The 17,359-nt window shown below is 39.5% G+C and overlaps 1 protein-coding gene across 6 annotated transcripts in view; it reads right to left on the bottom strand.

Annotated features, from left to right (window-relative positions):
* Positions 1 to 7: 7 nt before the first annotated feature.
* Positions 8 to 17,359, bottom strand: part of LOC119838512 (dentin sialophosphoprotein-like) — a 21,423-nt gene continuing 4,071 nt past the window's right edge. For 3 of the 6 annotated variants that reach the window (XM_038364478.1, XM_038364477.1, XM_038364479.1), the window contains exons 3-15: positions 16,542 to 16,646; positions 14,578 to 14,691; positions 11,954 to 12,070; positions 11,093 to 11,143; positions 8,956 to 9,044; positions 6,974 to 7,058; positions 6,060 to 6,137; positions 5,366 to 5,457; positions 4,136 to 4,250; positions 3,253 to 3,339; positions 2,401 to 2,557; positions 900 to 1,112; positions 8 to 140 (exon numbers count right to left, since the gene is read on the bottom strand). In XM_038364478.1, the coding sequence (XP_038220406.1) occupies positions 8 to 140; positions 900 to 1,112; positions 2,401 to 2,557; positions 3,253 to 3,339; positions 4,136 to 4,250; positions 5,366 to 5,457; positions 6,060 to 6,137; positions 6,974 to 7,058; positions 8,956 to 9,044; positions 11,093 to 11,143; positions 11,954 to 12,070; positions 14,578 to 14,691; positions 16,542 to 16,646 (1,436 nt within the window). The remainder of the gene's footprint in view (positions 141 to 899; positions 1,113 to 2,400; positions 2,558 to 3,252; positions 3,340 to 4,135; positions 4,251 to 5,365; positions 5,458 to 6,059; positions 6,138 to 6,973; positions 7,059 to 8,955; positions 9,045 to 11,092; positions 11,144 to 11,953; positions 12,071 to 14,577; positions 14,692 to 16,541; positions 16,647 to 17,359) is intronic. The other 3 variants (XM_038364480.1, XM_038364481.1, XM_038364482.1) reach the window with 3 other exon arrangements.

The following is a 17,359-nucleotide window of genomic DNA, read 5'->3' as shown; positions in this document are numbered from 1 at the left end:
TCCGCACTCACTTGTGGTGCGCGAGCTTCTCGCGGCGCGCGAAGGTCTCGCTGCAGCAGTCGCACTCGTAGCGGTCGGAGCCGCGCGCGCGCGAGCGGCTCGCGCCGCCGCCGCGGTTCTGGTGCACGCGCCGGTGGATCCTGCGCACGCGCATTCCCATGCGGTTATTATTGGCTTAGGTCGGAGTCACAGGAAAAAGTATAGTGAAAAGGTAGCCCATGTCACTCTCTAGCCTCCTAGATATGTCCAAACGCAAAAATCAAGGGCTTTCCGCCTGTGTCGACGACAGAAATTTTCATGGGAATGAAATGTTTCACCGCAGTAAAACGGACCATAATATGTCACTTTCTAGCCTGGCTTTTCTTATCTATATTAAACATCTATAAAGAATTCCAAACTTATATTAGTCAGATAGTATTTAATGAAACTAAATAGAAATTAAAAAGACAAGGAAGAATGCAAATCTCTATTTTGCTTTATATTCTACTAAAATTAGCGGAAACCTATAAAGGAGGATTACATATTACATTAAAAATGAGTCACAGGAGATCATTAAAAGTAATCATTTGTGTAGTTTGTTTTTAATACTAATCGGTGTGCTTCAAGGTTCTGTCCTTGGACCCCAATTGTTCATTATACTTATTAATGATATATCAAACTGTTGCCTTAAAACTCAAGTTACTATGCATTGCAGACGGCATGAAAATATAAAATATACAGAAATTAATTCCCAAGATGATTTTTATCGGCAAATAATCGCTTGAAACTCCGCAATTCACAGATAAATTAACTTGACCTCAACCCTGCTGGAGTTCATTCATTGAGTGCTCCGTAGTAACCTTCACCCACTTACTCACCCACACACACACACACACACGCACACACACACGCGCACTCACTTGAGCGTCACCCGCGTCGAGTACCACTTCTTGCATATGTGACACTGGAAGCTCTTGTCGGCCGACTCGTTGTCGCTCTCGCTGATCTCGTCCGTCGGCAGCGTCGGCGGCGGCGCCAGCGCGTCGGCGGCGCGCTCCGGGTCCGGCTCCGAGTCGGACCCGGACTCCGTGTTGGTGCCGGACGTGCGCGTGTACGACCACGCGCCGAACGATCTGCCCGTGCAACAGTTTATAGGTTCATCTCAATGTATATATAACTCTAAGGTGACTAACTGATATAGGGCTCTATCAACGCACAGCCAAACCACGGGACGGATCGGGCTGAAATTTGAAAGAAAGAAAGAAAGAAGAAAGAAATAATGTTTATTTAACACCACCACATTTACACACAGTTAAATTAAAATTAAAAAAGTGAACTTATGACCAAACGGTGTGGTGCTAGAAAGGGTAACTACTCAGCGTGAGCTACGCGCAATGCGCAGCGTTGATTATCAGTGGCCCCTTGTTGGAGTGCCAGTCAGAAGAAATAAACATACATGCATACATTATATAAACAATACAAACATACTTATAGATATTTTAAAAGCAAATTGTTATTTAAACTAAATAGATATGTATATATATAGAAGGAATAATTATAAAATATAATAAATGATATAAATTATTATTATTTGTATATTTTCTAAACTTCTCTCATATATGAGGACAAAAGCATTTTGCGGGCTTTTGACCAAACAAAATGCTGATACTTAAGTATATGTAGTAAAGATTAAATTTGGCATGCGGATAGATGTTATGACGTAGGCATCCGCTAAGAAAGGATTTTTATAATATCTTCCTCTAAGGTGATAAAACAGGGGATGAAAGTTTACCGTGAAAATATATTACGACCGCGCGGGCGAAGCTGCGGGCAATAACTAGTATAGTATATAATATAACTAGAAATGAGAACCGGCTTTGCACGGCGTTGTGTTGCGTTGCCTAATAATATTAAGAATAAATGTTTGAGTTTGTAGTAAGTCATATGAAAGACTGTTTGTCCGTCCATCCGCATGTTCTTGACGTCTAAACCACTGAACCAATTTGGATGCAAAGCGTAGATGCGGATCCAAGAACGGAAAGAAGGATAGTTTTTATCCCGGATATCCCACCAGATCGGGAACCATGCAGCATCTAACTCTGGGAATGTAATTTTTACCCTTAAAAAGCTAGTACTAAACAAACATTACATTACATTAAAATTACGTTTATTATAAACTTCCTTTTAAATTACTGCATATATATAAAAAGAAAACGCATCAAAATCCGTTGTGTAGTTTTAAAAATCTATGCATACATGCATGCATACATACATACATACATACATACATACACACACAGACACATACACAGACGCGAGAAGCGACTTTACGTTGTATACCCCCCCCCCTCTCCGTAACCCCCCATAACACAGACGCAACAAGCGACTTCACGCTCTATCCACCCCCCTCCCCCCCCTCACCTGTCGTCAGCCGCGTGCTCGAGGGCGGCGGGGGCAGCGGGAACGGTGGGGGCGGCGGGGGCGCGGGGCGCGGGCGCGTCTTCGCGCTCACTGTCCGAGCTGCTCGAGTCCGAGCTGTCCGAGCTGGAGGACGAACTCGAGCCGGAGCTGGAGCTGCCTGCGGACGTACAGTATACAAGTGAAGACCCGCGGTGTCCCCCATTGGGGGTGTGGGGCGGATGATATACATCCAATTCGCTGATCGATTTTCTTTATGGACAAGTAGGTGATCAGCCTTCTGTGTCCTCCCAGACCGAGACATTTATTTTTTTTTTTGTATCCCCACCGAGATTCGAACCCAGGACCTTTCGGTTCTACGCTCACGCGTTGACCACTGTACCAACTTGCGGAAAAGAGTTTCTTTACTTTAAATCGCATGTTCCTATAAAAACATTGCAAAAAAAAGTTATCTAAATTGTTTTGTATCTTCCCGTGAAAGTCTCGCCAAAAAAGAGTTCCAGAGAGAAACCGGAACAAAAAGACAGACAGACAAAAATTGTTCAAAAATGATATTATGGTGTATGTAACGTACGTACATACAAAAATTTATACCGTCTTCAAATTGTAAGTCAGCTTTCACGTAAACATAAACCATCAAAATGGGTCCACCTAGTTGAAAGTTCTGGAGAACAAAAAAACAACAAAAAAAAACATCTAATTCGTTTTTCGAAACGTTTGTTATTGTAGTGTTGTGTAGTGTAGTGTAGTGTAGTGTAGTGTAGTGTAGTGTAGTGTAGTGTAGTGTAGTGTAGTGAAGTGAAGTGTAGTAAACTGAAGTGTCAGGTAGGGTAGGGTGTTTTGCGTGCGACTTACCCGACTCCGAACTCGAGTCCGAGTCGGAATTCGAGCTGTCCTCCAACTTCTCTACTCTCGTGTCCATCTCCTTGACCGACGCACACCCTGCGCAAATGAAACATAGAAAATTGTAAATAAATAAATATTTTAAATAGTTAAAAAAAAAAAACTAAAAAACACGCTTTTATCATACTTTGCAAATTGAAAAATGGAATAATTTTATCAAATTAGTGTATTGTCATCGGTCCTCAATAAATCTACAAAGCTTGAACGAAATCTGGCCGTTTAAAGTGGGTCAAAATCGCGCCCAAAGAAGTCGGTTACAAACAAACAAACAAACAAACATACAAACATACAGGTGAAGCTAATAAAAAGCGTGTAAAAACACTTAAAGGTACTGGAAAACTCTTCGAAGTTCTCTGAAATTGTTTGCGCATTCAAATATCTCTGTAAAATTCACTGATGTGATAAACAACGCCTGCTATAAATCTCCGCCTCGCCTCCCCCCTCCCACCAGTTTTTTTTGTATGTCACCGTCAGCAATACAGCTCAGCAACGGTGGGTCGGCTGATGGTAAGCGCTACCACCGCACCTGGACATTTGGAGAGACGTAAGGTCCATTGCAGACCTTACGCCTATGCAAATGGATTGCCGACTATAAATTCGAAAGGGATTCAGAAAATAAGTGACGAGAGGAATCAAGTAATGGACTAGGAAGGGTAAGGAAGAGGATATGGGCCTCCGGTTTCCCCACTCGCCGTACGAAACGCAGTAGTACGCTACTATTTCACGCCGGTCTCCTGCGCGGGTGTACTACTTCCCCAATGCGAGCTGACCCAACCCGTGCCGGAGCGTGCTCGACCCGCGCACACAAAGGTGCCCCGGTCCCAGTTCCCCTCACCCTCGGAACTCCTCACGGACAGCACGTCGTCGTCGTCCCTGTTCAGCCTCTGCACCTGGTCCATGGGCGGTTTCTTGAAGTTCGCGGCCAGCAGGTGCGCCTCGTACAGGTCGTCCTGGAAATTTACTCTGTCAATCAACACGTGAATTTGTCGTGATTTAAATATACCAATAATGTTACATTCATTGAAATTTACACCTTATTTCGATAGCAGTAATGTTCAAAGTGTAAAGTATAACACGTCGTTAGAAAACTGTTATAGTATAAGGTTTTCAACACACTATAAAAATTAGTTTATACTAACTGTTCGCCCCGACTTCGCCCATCGCACATATACAACCCATGCCACTTAGTGAAGTGTAATGCAGGTTTCCAATGGTGAAAGAATTTTTGAAATCGGTCCAGCTGTTTTTGCTTTAACTTTTGAAAGGGAGACATCCATAAGTGACAAATGACAAAAGGGGGGTGAAGGGGGTGGAGGACTCAACGAAATTAACAAACTGAACTGAATCCAAAAATCATGAATTTTTCATTTAGGCTTTTTAAAATTATCGACTCAAAATATGAAGTCTTAGGTCAATCAGTCTGACGGTCAACATCAGGGGAGGGGGTTCTCAAGATGTGACAGCCTAAAACAAGCACGGGGGAGGGGTAAAAAAAATACAAAAATCGTGTGACGTCATTAGCTATCTTGAAGCATATCATATTTTTGTCTCTTTTTATGCAGTAGACCATACATGTATCATACATACACGCTTTTAGCTCAAATAGAAAAGGGGGGGGGGGGGGGGGGCTGCTGGCTCTTAAGCCGGTAAAAAAAACCGTTTTTTTTTTTGAGGGGTCGAGTTAACCACAAGAAGGATAGTAGGATGCCCGACTTCGAGGTGATGCAATTACTTGCAGTACACGCCTGAACCGACGTGTCATCAGTCTGTGATAAATCAATTGGAACATTTAGACTCTCATCTGACAGCAGGCCTCAGTAGACCGTGCGTACCGTGTGCGTTCCTAAGGGAGATCCCGGGAACCCCTCATTACCTGCGCCGAAGTAGGCCACCGTGAGGTTTTAGCCAGTAAGAGTCTGGCATAACCGTTGCTACTACCCCCGAAGTAGCAAGGTATCCATGAAGGATTTCCTCACGTTAAAAAAAAAAAGGCCTCAGTAGACCAGCGTGGCAACTGGCTTAACTGACCCCCAAAAGTTTTTAATCCCGTTTTTTGAAATCTCACCTTATCTATGTTCGCGTATTTCTCGTGTATATGCCTCAGCGCGCGCAGGTTCTCGTCCAGACTTAATGAATCCGACGCTTGGCTCGGTGAACCTAAAACACAAAAAAAGCAAAGGATTTTTACTCGACTGCGGCAAAATAATAACAAGCTATGTGAGAGTCGAGCACGCTTCGACACGAATTGCTAGCTCGCACCGGGGAAGGTGCCTAATCTACACAGAATATAATAAAATAGTTGGTTTTAGGACTTTTTATTTTATTTTAAAGCAATTTTTTTTTCAATTTCAACAAAAACATGTTTAGTTACATATTATCTATACTAATATTACATCGTTGAAGAGTTTGTTTGTTTGTTTGAACGCGCTAATTTCAGGTTCTTTCAGTCATTTATTGAGCAAGGAACATCAGGTACAACGTGGGTGAAACCGCGGGGCACAGCTAGTCTAAAAATACATAACTCAAAGGTAGACTGACATAGTGATCTATCAACGCACAGCCCAAACAGCTGGACGGATCGGCCTGAAATTTCGCATGCAGATAGATGTTATGACGCAGGCATCCGTTAAGAAAGGATCTTGATAGATTCTACCCCCAAGGGGATAAAATAGGAGATGAAAGTCTGTACCGTGAAAATTTATTAAGACCGCGGCGGGCGAAGCCGCGGGCAACAGCTAGTTCTCACATATAACACTCACCCAGATCCGGCTCGTCGTCGCTATCCACCGGTATCGGCTCCGCGTTGACGGGCATCAGGTTACTGCGCACCCGTATCTCTGTGACGCGCAGACGGACATACGAAATTATCAAGGATGATCGTTTCAAAGGAAATGGATAAACGAACAGATAGAATTCAAACTCTGTACACTTATCAATGACTGCCTCCTTGGTACAGTGGTTAACGCGCGATCGTTGAACCGAGGGGTCCTGGGTTCGAATCCCAGTGGGGACGCATTGAAAAAAAAATGTCTCAGTCTGGCAGGACACAGAAGGGTGATCACCTACCTTGTCCGTGAATCGTGAAATCGATTAGTGAAACAGATGTATATCATCTGCCCCATACCCCACTGGGGGACACGGGACTTCTCTACTACACTAATTTCATGAGTTTATCTTGTTATCCTGACTAGGATTGGCGGAATTGACCTGTTTCGTTACGAATACTCTAAAAAATTAAGTAAGAGTTTTATTGAAGCGTGTTTTTTTTTTAACTATATTTATTTTTAATTTTTTAGTAAACAATTTTATTTTGTACATTTATTTAAAAGAGAAACGAGATCGGTGGGGTCCAAACACGGGGTTAGTGAAGGTTAGTAGCAAATAGGGGATTATAGGGCACGACTAGAGGTCAATGGGACCCTATAAGGGATATAAGGGGAACATGGGGTGTCAATGCGAACCAATAAGGATTATAGGGTACGATTAGGTGTCAACGGGAACCAATAAGGGTATAGGGGACGATTAGAGGTCAATGGGACCCTATAAGGGATATAAGGGGAACATGGGGTGTCAATGCGAACCAATAAGAATTATAGGGTACGATTAGGTGTCAACGGGAACCAATAAGGGTATAGGGGACGATTAGAGGTCAATAGGGTAGGTTTATGCTTACTCCCTTCCTGTGGATTCTTAGCCGTCAGCTGATCGATCTTACGAGGTCTGCCTCGCTTACCCTTGACGCGCTCCGTGGATGAATTCTGTAATAAGTATACAATGGACTCTTTTAAAGACGTAATTTTTTTTTAATATAGACAATAAATACCCACACACCCTTCTCTCATTCAACTCTCATTATTACAATACGCAATAGAATATTATATCATATATACATAATATACTAGGGTCGCAGACCCGCGGTTTCACCCGCGTAAGTCCGTATCCCGTGGGAATATACGGGTACATATACCAGTTGTCCAGGTATCTACGTACCAAATTTCATTGCAATCGGTTCAGTAGTTTTTGCGTGAAAGAGCAACAAACACACACGCATCCTTACAAACTTTCGCATTTATAATATTAGTAGGATAGGATAATAATATCAGAAGTTTTAGATCGACAGATAGTTTTTATGTAATCATTTTGATTTAAACAGAAAAGACGAAAGGTGAAAGAGACAATTCTCCATAACACAGAAAGAAAGAAAGAAAGAAAGAAAGGAAGAAAAAAATATTTATTTGCTTAAATCTTTAAAACTGCGCAACGGATTTTGATGGGTTTTTTTTTAATAGATAGAGTGATTCAAGAGGAATGCTTATATTTATAATAACGTCTAATAAATCTACTCGGCCAACATTTTTGACACGATACAAAACATTGAAGACATAAACAATTACACCTTAACAATAAAAAATGGTGTCATACCGCTACCAAGAAGAATCTAATTCGGCGTTTGTCAGGATAGCTCCTAGCTCGCTGGTTTTCAATTAGACTCCAAAAAAAAACACACACACACACAGGAAATTCTAGTGTGGAGGATAGTGAGGTGTGTGTCTTTATAAGTGTTTATAATAGGTAGGCTAGACAGTGACATAGGCATAGGTTAGACAGTGACGTGGGGACGATCCATTAATACATTATGATGCGATTCGAATCGCTCTGGTATTTGTGAATTTCGATAGATGGCGCTATATTAAAAAACTGACATAAAATTGAAATGTAGAACTGTATAAATGAAAACTAGTTTAATAGTATTTATTATCTCTACATATATAAATTTCGTGTCACAATGTTAGTTAACCATACTCCTCCGAAACGGATGGACCGATTCTCACGAAACTGTGTGTGCGTCTCGGGTAGATCTGAGAATAGGCCAACTTCCGTTTTTCCAGCCCCTAAATGATGATGAGTGAGTAAAGCGTTTGACGGGTCAGCTCGTACATATATGCTGGTACTAGCTGTTCGCCCCGGATTCACCCGTCGTATATATATAGCCCATGTCACTCAGTAGAATTGTAGCTTTCTAATGGTGAAAGAATTTTTGAAAGCGTTCCAGCCGTTCGCGCGTGATGGCGTGACTAAGGGAATTCATTTTTATATGTATACTAGCCTTTGCCCGCGGCTTCACACGCGATAATTCAGAGTAGCTTTCATCATCATCATCATCAGCCCATATATGTTCCCACTGCTGGGACACAGGCCCCCTATGAGGGTTCAGGCCATAATCCAGCACGCTGGCCAAGTGCGGGTTGGCAGATGTCACATGTCGTCGAACTTTTGATTCTCGGACATGCCGGTTTCCCCACGATGTTTTCCTTCACCGTTTTAAGCAGTGGCGATGTTATCTACATGCGCAGATAAATTGAAAAAATCAATTTACTTCCTGCACACTCGCCCGGTCTCGAACCCCGACTTATCGATTTTGAAGTCCGAGGTTCTCACCACTGAGCCACCACTGTTTTAGCTAGAAGAGTAGCTTTATTATATCTTATTATACATATAAGCATTCCTCTTGAATCAATCTATAAAAAAAGACATCCATCATAATCCATTGCGCAGTTTTAAAGATTTAAGCATATATAGCGACATAGGGACAGAGAAAGCGACTTTGTTTTATACTATGTAGTGATACAGTATTTTTTAGCTAACTAAACTCACCCCGTCCTTCTTGGCGCTTGGCGTCCGTTTTGTATACTTCCTTTTGACGCGCGGCGTCGATTCGCCGGCCGATGAGGACGCCGCCGAATCTATCATATACATAAATATATATAAAAAAATAAAAAAATTATTTAAAAAAAAATCATTTAAATTGGACGAAGAAACGTGTGATTTTAGTAACTCTAATGACAATGTTTAAAAGAGTGTCATCAATATAAAACAGTACATAAATATTTGAGGGTATTCACAATATTGTTTTTTGCTGAAATATATATATATTTTTACAGGACAACTTCCTTTGTTAGTATTATGTGAAATGATTACTTAAAGAATAATATGAAACGATGGTATACTTTTCCGTTCATTGTTAAAATGTTTCATGTAAAAGTCATTTTGACGACTCCATATCAATAATTTGTTTTTTAGCATACAATTTTACATTATAGCCAGACTTATACTAGCCTTAAAATCGAGTATATGTTATATAAAATTGAAGTATAAAATATCTTTTATTGACCGTCAAAAATATGCATAAAATTTAAAATTGCCTCAGAGAAGGCTTTGGCTTTACCAAAGAGAGCTTTTACGAAGCCTTTTACTATGTCTTCTATTACAATCCTACAGGACATAACTATTTTAAATACATTTCTTAATGAATTATTATCAACTTATCTATTCAACAAGAAAATATCTTCAAAAAAAACCTTAAAAACTACAAAGAATTCAAAGACTTTACGAAAACACATAAATCGGCATCCCACTAGGTTCTACATTCGGACCGCTGCTATATAATAATCTTAAAAGACAAAAATTTACTTAAACACGTTACAAAACGCTGAAATTATAAAAGCAACTACATCGAAAGAATCTTTTGCGAAGTTTTTCAAAATATAGAATACAAATAACGTACGATCGTATCATGCACAAATCTTTTGAATGTTAACTTTAAACTAATAATTCAGTTCTAAGAATCAATCTAACTAATTTGAAATAGGCATGCTCAACTTGGGCCTAGCGTAGTAACTTAGAGACGGAAATAATACCTTTAATTTACAATGATATTCTTTTAAAAAGGGGTATATTTATTCAAGTATTCAATGTATACGTAAATAAATAAGTTACGACATATGTGAGGCACATAACATTTCCCCAAATATAACTATGTGAATTGCTTAATCCACATCATAGATATCTTTGTATTCTTCTCGAAACTTCTCTTCATCCAAGCACATTTCGTTCGTTAGGCCCAAAACTAGCAAACAAATAGAAATTTCACAAGCCGAAACCTAATCGAAAGGCACACCAAAATCTATAACATCTTAGAGAGATATAGATATCTACGCATCGATCGAACTCAAGTCTCATGCACCGTTTTTACCTTTTCTCTTAATAAATTTCGAATTCCTCCTAATCACGCCTTTCTTTTCGCCGACCTTTCTCACGCCAATCTTTTGCGTCACCTTTTGGCCAATCTTTCTTAGATTGTTGCCAATTTTATTTGTTGTTGTTGTTGTTGTTATTTTTTTCGTGCGCGCGGTGCTCATGCTCTGGCTTTTCGCGCACTTCGCTGATTTTGGGGAGATTCGTTAATTTATTTATCAATTAACACCATTATAATTGATCGTAAACTCGCAGTCCTATTGATTCAACAAGGCTTCTTTAAGAAACGCTATTGCATCTTCACTGATGATCAACGTTTGATTTCATCACTTTTCAGTCTTCGTTTCATTTTAATTTTTACTTCTATTTCTTACACGCTATGGTTGCTTTTTGTGTGTAATACATTATTAAGGTTTACATTAGTCTTATGACCTGTCCAGTGTTTGATTAATAATAAGATAATATGGAAATTATATTCTGCAAGTCTACAACAGGATAGTAGTTAGACACCTAATGAATTCAATTTTATAGCAAAAAGTTTGTCGCTTCTACAAGTACTGGCACTCGATTTAATCCCATAAGTACTAGCGGACTTAACTTACTTCACATTACATTATTTTTTATATTATTGACATTAAGGTTATGGTTGCATACATTAAAATTGTGTAACACCACTATAAATAGCATTTAAATTTTAAACAAACTCCAAGTACATCTCTATGTGAGTCATTATAAATATGAATTTCACATCACTCACCAGCTGTAGTGCGTCTTCTGTACTCCTTTTTTGCCTTCCTTTCCAGTGCTTCTGAAAGGAAATGATTTTAAAACACACTATTCTATTTTCTATGTGATTATTTTCACTGAACATATAATTTTTTTTTATGTGTTCGACTATTGACTATCACAAGATGAACATTTTAGGATAGGGGGACATTATTGGGAAATTTGGAGTAGGATAAAAGGAAATATGGACACGCAGAAGCCGAACAGCATTTGAAGCAGACAGACATCAAGACGTAGGATAGTACAGAATCTCATCATAAAAATGTAGGACACTGGGATTAGAGTAGGTGAAGATTAATAGAAGAAAATTGGACATTATATAGTTCCATATACATTTAGAACCATAGAACGATAAGAAGATGTTAGAAAGGCCTTGTGAGCTAAACGACGCGTCGCTGTATTTGAAATCGATACCAACATTATTTCAACCTGTATGTTAATAATAACGATACAGTGACAAACAGATCGAAAAGGATACATCGCTTGCAATGTATTGGCACCATCTTGTACTGTACGAGTGATCGCGCATTGTAGTGCGTTCATTATGATTTAGCCGCCATTACTGGCCTGGGGTCGTTAAATAGTGAGAGACACGCGTTTAAAAACAAATCCACCTTTCTAACTTCTTTTATCCCATCTGTGTTGTGTCTAGACATAATGGGTCTAGACATAATGGGTCTAGACCGATCTTTGAGACCCAAAAATCTCCCTTCCCAACTTCTTTTATCCAATGTGTATCTAGATAGAGATGGATCTAGACCGATCCTTAAGACCCAAAAACCTCCCTTCCCAACTTCCTTTATCCCATCCGTGTCTAGAGCCCCCCACTCACCCAATTCCCTAGCCCGTTTCCTGGCCAAGTACTCGGGGCTGGTCTTGTCGACGCGTGGCCGGCCGCGCTTTCGTTTCTCCCCACTCTCCGACGGACTGTTCACCGACAACACCGCCGCTGCGGAAAGATTACCCATCTTGTACTGTAGAATATGTATGGCAACAGATGAGATGCACCAGCATCCGCCGATTGACATCCCTTATGGGATCATCCATCAATTACGTCACACGTTAATGGAAAATGGGGTATGGGGGACTCAAACGCTTTGTAACGTCACATATCAAAAATTTTTAAAATGTATTAAGATGAGAAATTTAAGGTTTACGAACTTGGTTTAAATGTATTACTTTAATTATTTTATTTTATGTACGTATTATTAAAAATACATACATAAAATTTTAATTGTGTGGCGTCACATCGTGGGGGAGGAGGTTCTTAAAATATAACAACCTGTCACAAGCAAAGAGGAGTGGTCGAAAAGACCTAAAATTTGTATGACATAATTTATGGATGGCTCCTTATCACACTGTACTTACAATTTTAAGTTTCATAGCAGTAAATTAAAGTTCGATCACAACGCGGGATTCGAACTCGCGTTCTTCGCCTTACCATGGCATCCACAATTTATTTCCCTATGTAACTAATTCATCCTGCGTTCTGTTAGGCGTCAAACAAAAAACTCCTATTGTTGTTTTGTGTTGTAATTTTTTGAAATTTTCCAGTACAACACTACCTATCTCTTATTGCCTTCAAAAACACGGAAGGAAAGAATTGGGACTACAAAAACATATTTATATATATGAGCAAACGGTGAAACTGCGGATCTCGATCACCTGAACAAACGAAACCTTAATTTAGTTACTTGTTTCAAATTCTGACTTCAGTCACACGATTCCACTTTTCTTTTGACTACCTTCACTCCTTACCGGCCTGCTATAGATGGAGGGTAATGCTTTCAGCTATTTATTGTACGCTTCAAGACTAACCTCGACGCACGCCCGTCACAAAAACATCACCAAAATCGATTCACCAATAACTGATGTAAATCCTTCCTACTAATATTATAAATGCGAAAGTTTGTAAGAATGTGCGTGTGTTTGTTGCTCTTTCACGCAAAAACCACAGAACCGATTGCAATGAAATTTGGTACGAAGACAGCTGGACAACTGGAATAACATATAGGCAACTTTTTATCCCGATATTCCTACGGGTTACGGACTTACGCGGGTGAAACCGCGGGGCGCAGCTAGTTGTAAAATAAAAAACAGGCTCATAAAACTCCTCCTTCCTTTCTCCAAAATGCTTTCAAAACCAGCCACCTACAACATACTAAAGCTTCTATATTTACGTGTTGTATTTTGTAAACAGTTTTTTTGTTATCTTGCTATATAGGAAAAAATATTGTCTTAGGGACCACTTTACCTATATATTTATTATCTATACTAATTTGGAGAGGCAAATGCTGAGGAGTCCCCCAATCACAAATACTTCCAAATGTAAAAAAATGTAAATTTTATTTTTATTTTTTTTATTTTTTTTTTTTGTTGTTATTCTCAAAATGTATTAATTGTAAGTTGTATTTGTGATTAAAAGTACTTTCTTTCTTTCTTTCTTTCTTAATTTTATAAAGCTGAAGAGTTTGTTTGTATGTTTGCTTGACTGAACGCGCTTATCTCAGGGACTACTGAGTCGATTTGGAAAATTCCTTCAGTGTTAGATAGGCCATTTATTGGGGAGGGCCATAGACTATATATGTACCGCGGGCGAAGCCGGGGCGGAGCGTCTCGTCCCTGTAGAAACCGCTTGCCTGACCCGTGGTGAGTATTAAATTATATATTTTGACGAAACAAAAGCGCTCTTAAAGGAAGTCTAGTTGATTGAATGAATGTTTGAAGTGGAAGTTTTAATTTGAATGAATGAAATGAGAAATTGATAATTTTCTCCGTAACATATACTGATGTGGGGGCCATTTTTACATAATTACTTATATATATTTGTATTTCAGGCAACTGGTTCGAGTTTTCTCTTTAATGTAGTTCTGATTTTTAGACAAAAAATAATGTATGTCTATATCTATATGTCGTAAGTTTTTCAGAAAATACCAAATCGTATATTTAAAATACAACAAAACACCACGTTCTATCGGATCAAAAAACTGTTTACATTTAGCACCGAATTATTATGAAAATAAAAAACAATAAATCCTTAAACATAAATCTCATGATAAGTCTAAGTCAAAAAATTCAATTATACTAAAATGCAATATTGTCTACTAGTACTATAAATAAGAAAATAAAACACATGCACTACAACTAGGGTTGTCACTTGTTTATATTTTAAAGATAATATTATCAACTTACAAAGAATTTCACATGTTCTTGACACTATTCAAATTTGTTCCGCAATCAATGCAAACAAGAAAAAACCAATCTTTCACTTCTCAATCGGTATTTACGCCACACGTCTCTCAAAACAAAAACAGCGTAAAATTCAATTTTTATTTTCGTATCCTTAAAATACTGTATTCTATACAATATTCCCGAAAACAGTGTTCCATTGACAAAAGAAAAACTTCCCAAGTGGCAACCCTAGCGCACCCCGGCACGGCCCTAGCCCGCACATACCCATCTCCTTGGCCTGCCTCCTCGCGGCCAAGTTCGCCAGGTACTCCGGCGACGTCTTGTCCACGCGCGGCCTTCCGCGCTTTCGCTTCGCCGGCATTAGCACGCTCTCGGGCACTGCGTGCAGCGAGTTGCGGTGGGGGGGAATGGGGGGGGAGAGAACGAAAACAAAAAAAAAAGCCGAAATTATCATGCAAACTATGGGGCTGGATGCTAACCTAGAGTCTATGGCCAGCTACGGTGCTAGACTCTATGGCCGCAGTGCTAGAGTCTATGGTGGCTATGGTGTTAGACTCTATGGTAATTGGGCTAGAGTCTATGGTGACTATAGCGTTTAGGTTCTATTTTGACCCAATTTGAACGGACAGATTCAATTGAAACTTTGTACACTTATCAAGGATCGCTGAGAGTACAATAATTTCATGATCCATCGCATTATCCTGATACATATACTCTGTATGAGAGCAAGATTTTTTCTGAACTAAATAATATTTTTTTTTTTGAACATTTTATTCGGACTCAATAAATTTAAAGGTGCAATAAACTGATATTATAAATGCGAAAGTTTGTAAGGATGTGTGTGTTTGTTGCTCTTTCACGCAAAAACTACTGAACCGATTGCAATGAAATTTGGTACGTAGACAGCTGGACAAGTGGAATAACATATAGGCAATTTTTTATCCCGATATTCCTACGGGATACGGACTTACGCGAGTGAAACCGCGGGGCGCAGCTAGTACTTAAATATAACATGCTATCAAATACACTCGCAAATAAGTGTAAAAAATCAAATCGTATCGTGAAAATTTGTAGTTGGACCACTATGTCATACAAAATAACAACCAATGTCTAGTTACTAATAAGTCTACCATGCTGTATCTAACTACCGCAAACATTTTGTAAAAATTTAATCCCCGCAACCACTGTTGTCCCTACTAAAAATCGCTTACCGCCGTCTGTGTGTCTGTATGCTTAGATCTTTGCAATTACGCAACAGATTTTGATGTATTTTTTTTTTTTTTTCAATAGACAGTGATTCAAGGGAAGGTTTATATGTAAAATAACATCTCGGACTTGAAGCGTCCGAAAAGTCGGAGGATCGAGAGTGGTGATTTTTTCAATTTATCTGCAGCTTATTCACTGCTCGAAACAGCGAAGGAAAACATCGTGAGGAAACCGGCATGTCCAAGAACCAAAAGTTCGACGATACGTGACATCTGCCAACCCGCCTAAATGGCCTGAACCCTCATAGGAGGCCTGTGTAACAGCAGTGGGAACATATATGGGCTGATGATGATGAACTAACAATATAAAAAACAACCTATAGTTCACCTTTATCGGTATACAGTCTCTGTCGAGTGGCTCTGTCCCTCTTGCAAGATAAAACTAAAGTATAACAAAATTAAAATAACTACATCTCAAATATTTAAATAATACTACATAAAACGTGCATGCTTATAAAACTAACCGACATTTCCGAAACAACGAAATTTGACATTCCCTCATATATATATATAAATCACATTGCTTGTCCGCGATGGACTCCTAAACTACTCGACCGATTTTAATCAAATCTGCACACCGTGTGCAGTTTGATCCAACTTAAAAGATGGGATAGTTTATATTATTTCAATTTAGGCAAATAAATACACGGGCGGAGCGGGGCGTGTAGTTGCAGTTGTGTAGATATTTATCATAATTGATATAATATAAACTATCCCAACTTTCAACTGGACACGGTGTGTAGATTTTATTGAAATCGGCCGAGCAATTTGGGAGTCCACGGCGAACAAACGTGACACGTAATTTATATATACAAAGATTTAACCCAACGCTGTTAAAAACGTGTACCTACACACACACCAAAAACTACCCTCAAAAGTTCGAATAAAAAATTTCGTTGTTTCAAAAAAAAACTCAAAAATGCGGGTAGATCTATCTGAAAGGAAAAAAAATTCGGAACTCACCGACGCTTATTTCGGGTTTGTGCCTCGCCGCGTACAACTCCACGGCGGGGGGTATGAAGTGGGAGACGGGGGAGCGGTAGTCGACGCTCAGCGGGAGCGGGGGTGCTGAAAGGTGAACATAAAAAATCTATATCTAGTATTGTACAGCTGAAGAGTTTGTTTGTTCGGCTGAACGCGCCAATCTCAGGATTTGAAAGATTCTTACAGTGTTAAATAATGCCTATTTAATTGTTGATGAAGGCTTGTCATGCTTTATAACATTCAGTATTGCATGGGTAAAACAGCGGGGCACAGCTAGTAAATAAATACATATTTTTTTAAAGAATAGTAAACAATTTAATCGATAGACCGCCTCCTTGGTACAGTGGTTAACGCGTGAGCGTAGAAGCGAGGGGTCCTGGGTTCAATTCCCGGTGGGGACGCACAAAAAAAAAAATGTCTCGGTCTAGCAGGACACAGAAGGCTGATCACCTACTTGTCCGTGAAGAAAATCGATCAGTGAAACGGATGTACATCAACTGCCCCATACCCCAATACGGGACACGGGACTTCACCTTTAAACAATTTAATCACGAGTCGGGATTCGAATTGTGTGGACTATATTATTGTTGACCATGTGAACTCTGTATAACCACAATTCAAACAAATAAATGTTTATTATTATTTGTCGTAGCGACACCTAGCCTCTCGGCCGCCCGTGATTTCTTCTACACTTTCGGTTTCTTACTCTATATATATATATATAAATAGTGTTCTTACTCTATATAAATCTCTAGTCCGTAGCATACTTGAATATGGCTCTTCAGTATGGTCTCCAT

The sequence above is a fragment of the Zerene cesonia genome, unplaced genomic scaffold (assembly GCF_012273895.1).
Source record: "Zerene cesonia ecotype Mississippi unplaced genomic scaffold, Zerene_cesonia_1.1 Zces_u003, whole genome shotgun sequence".
NCBI lineage: Eukaryota > Metazoa > Arthropoda > Insecta > Lepidoptera > Pieridae > Zerene > Zerene cesonia.
The sequence above is the reverse complement of the archived record's forward strand: the minus strand, read 5'-3'. Positions and strand labels throughout refer to the sequence as shown.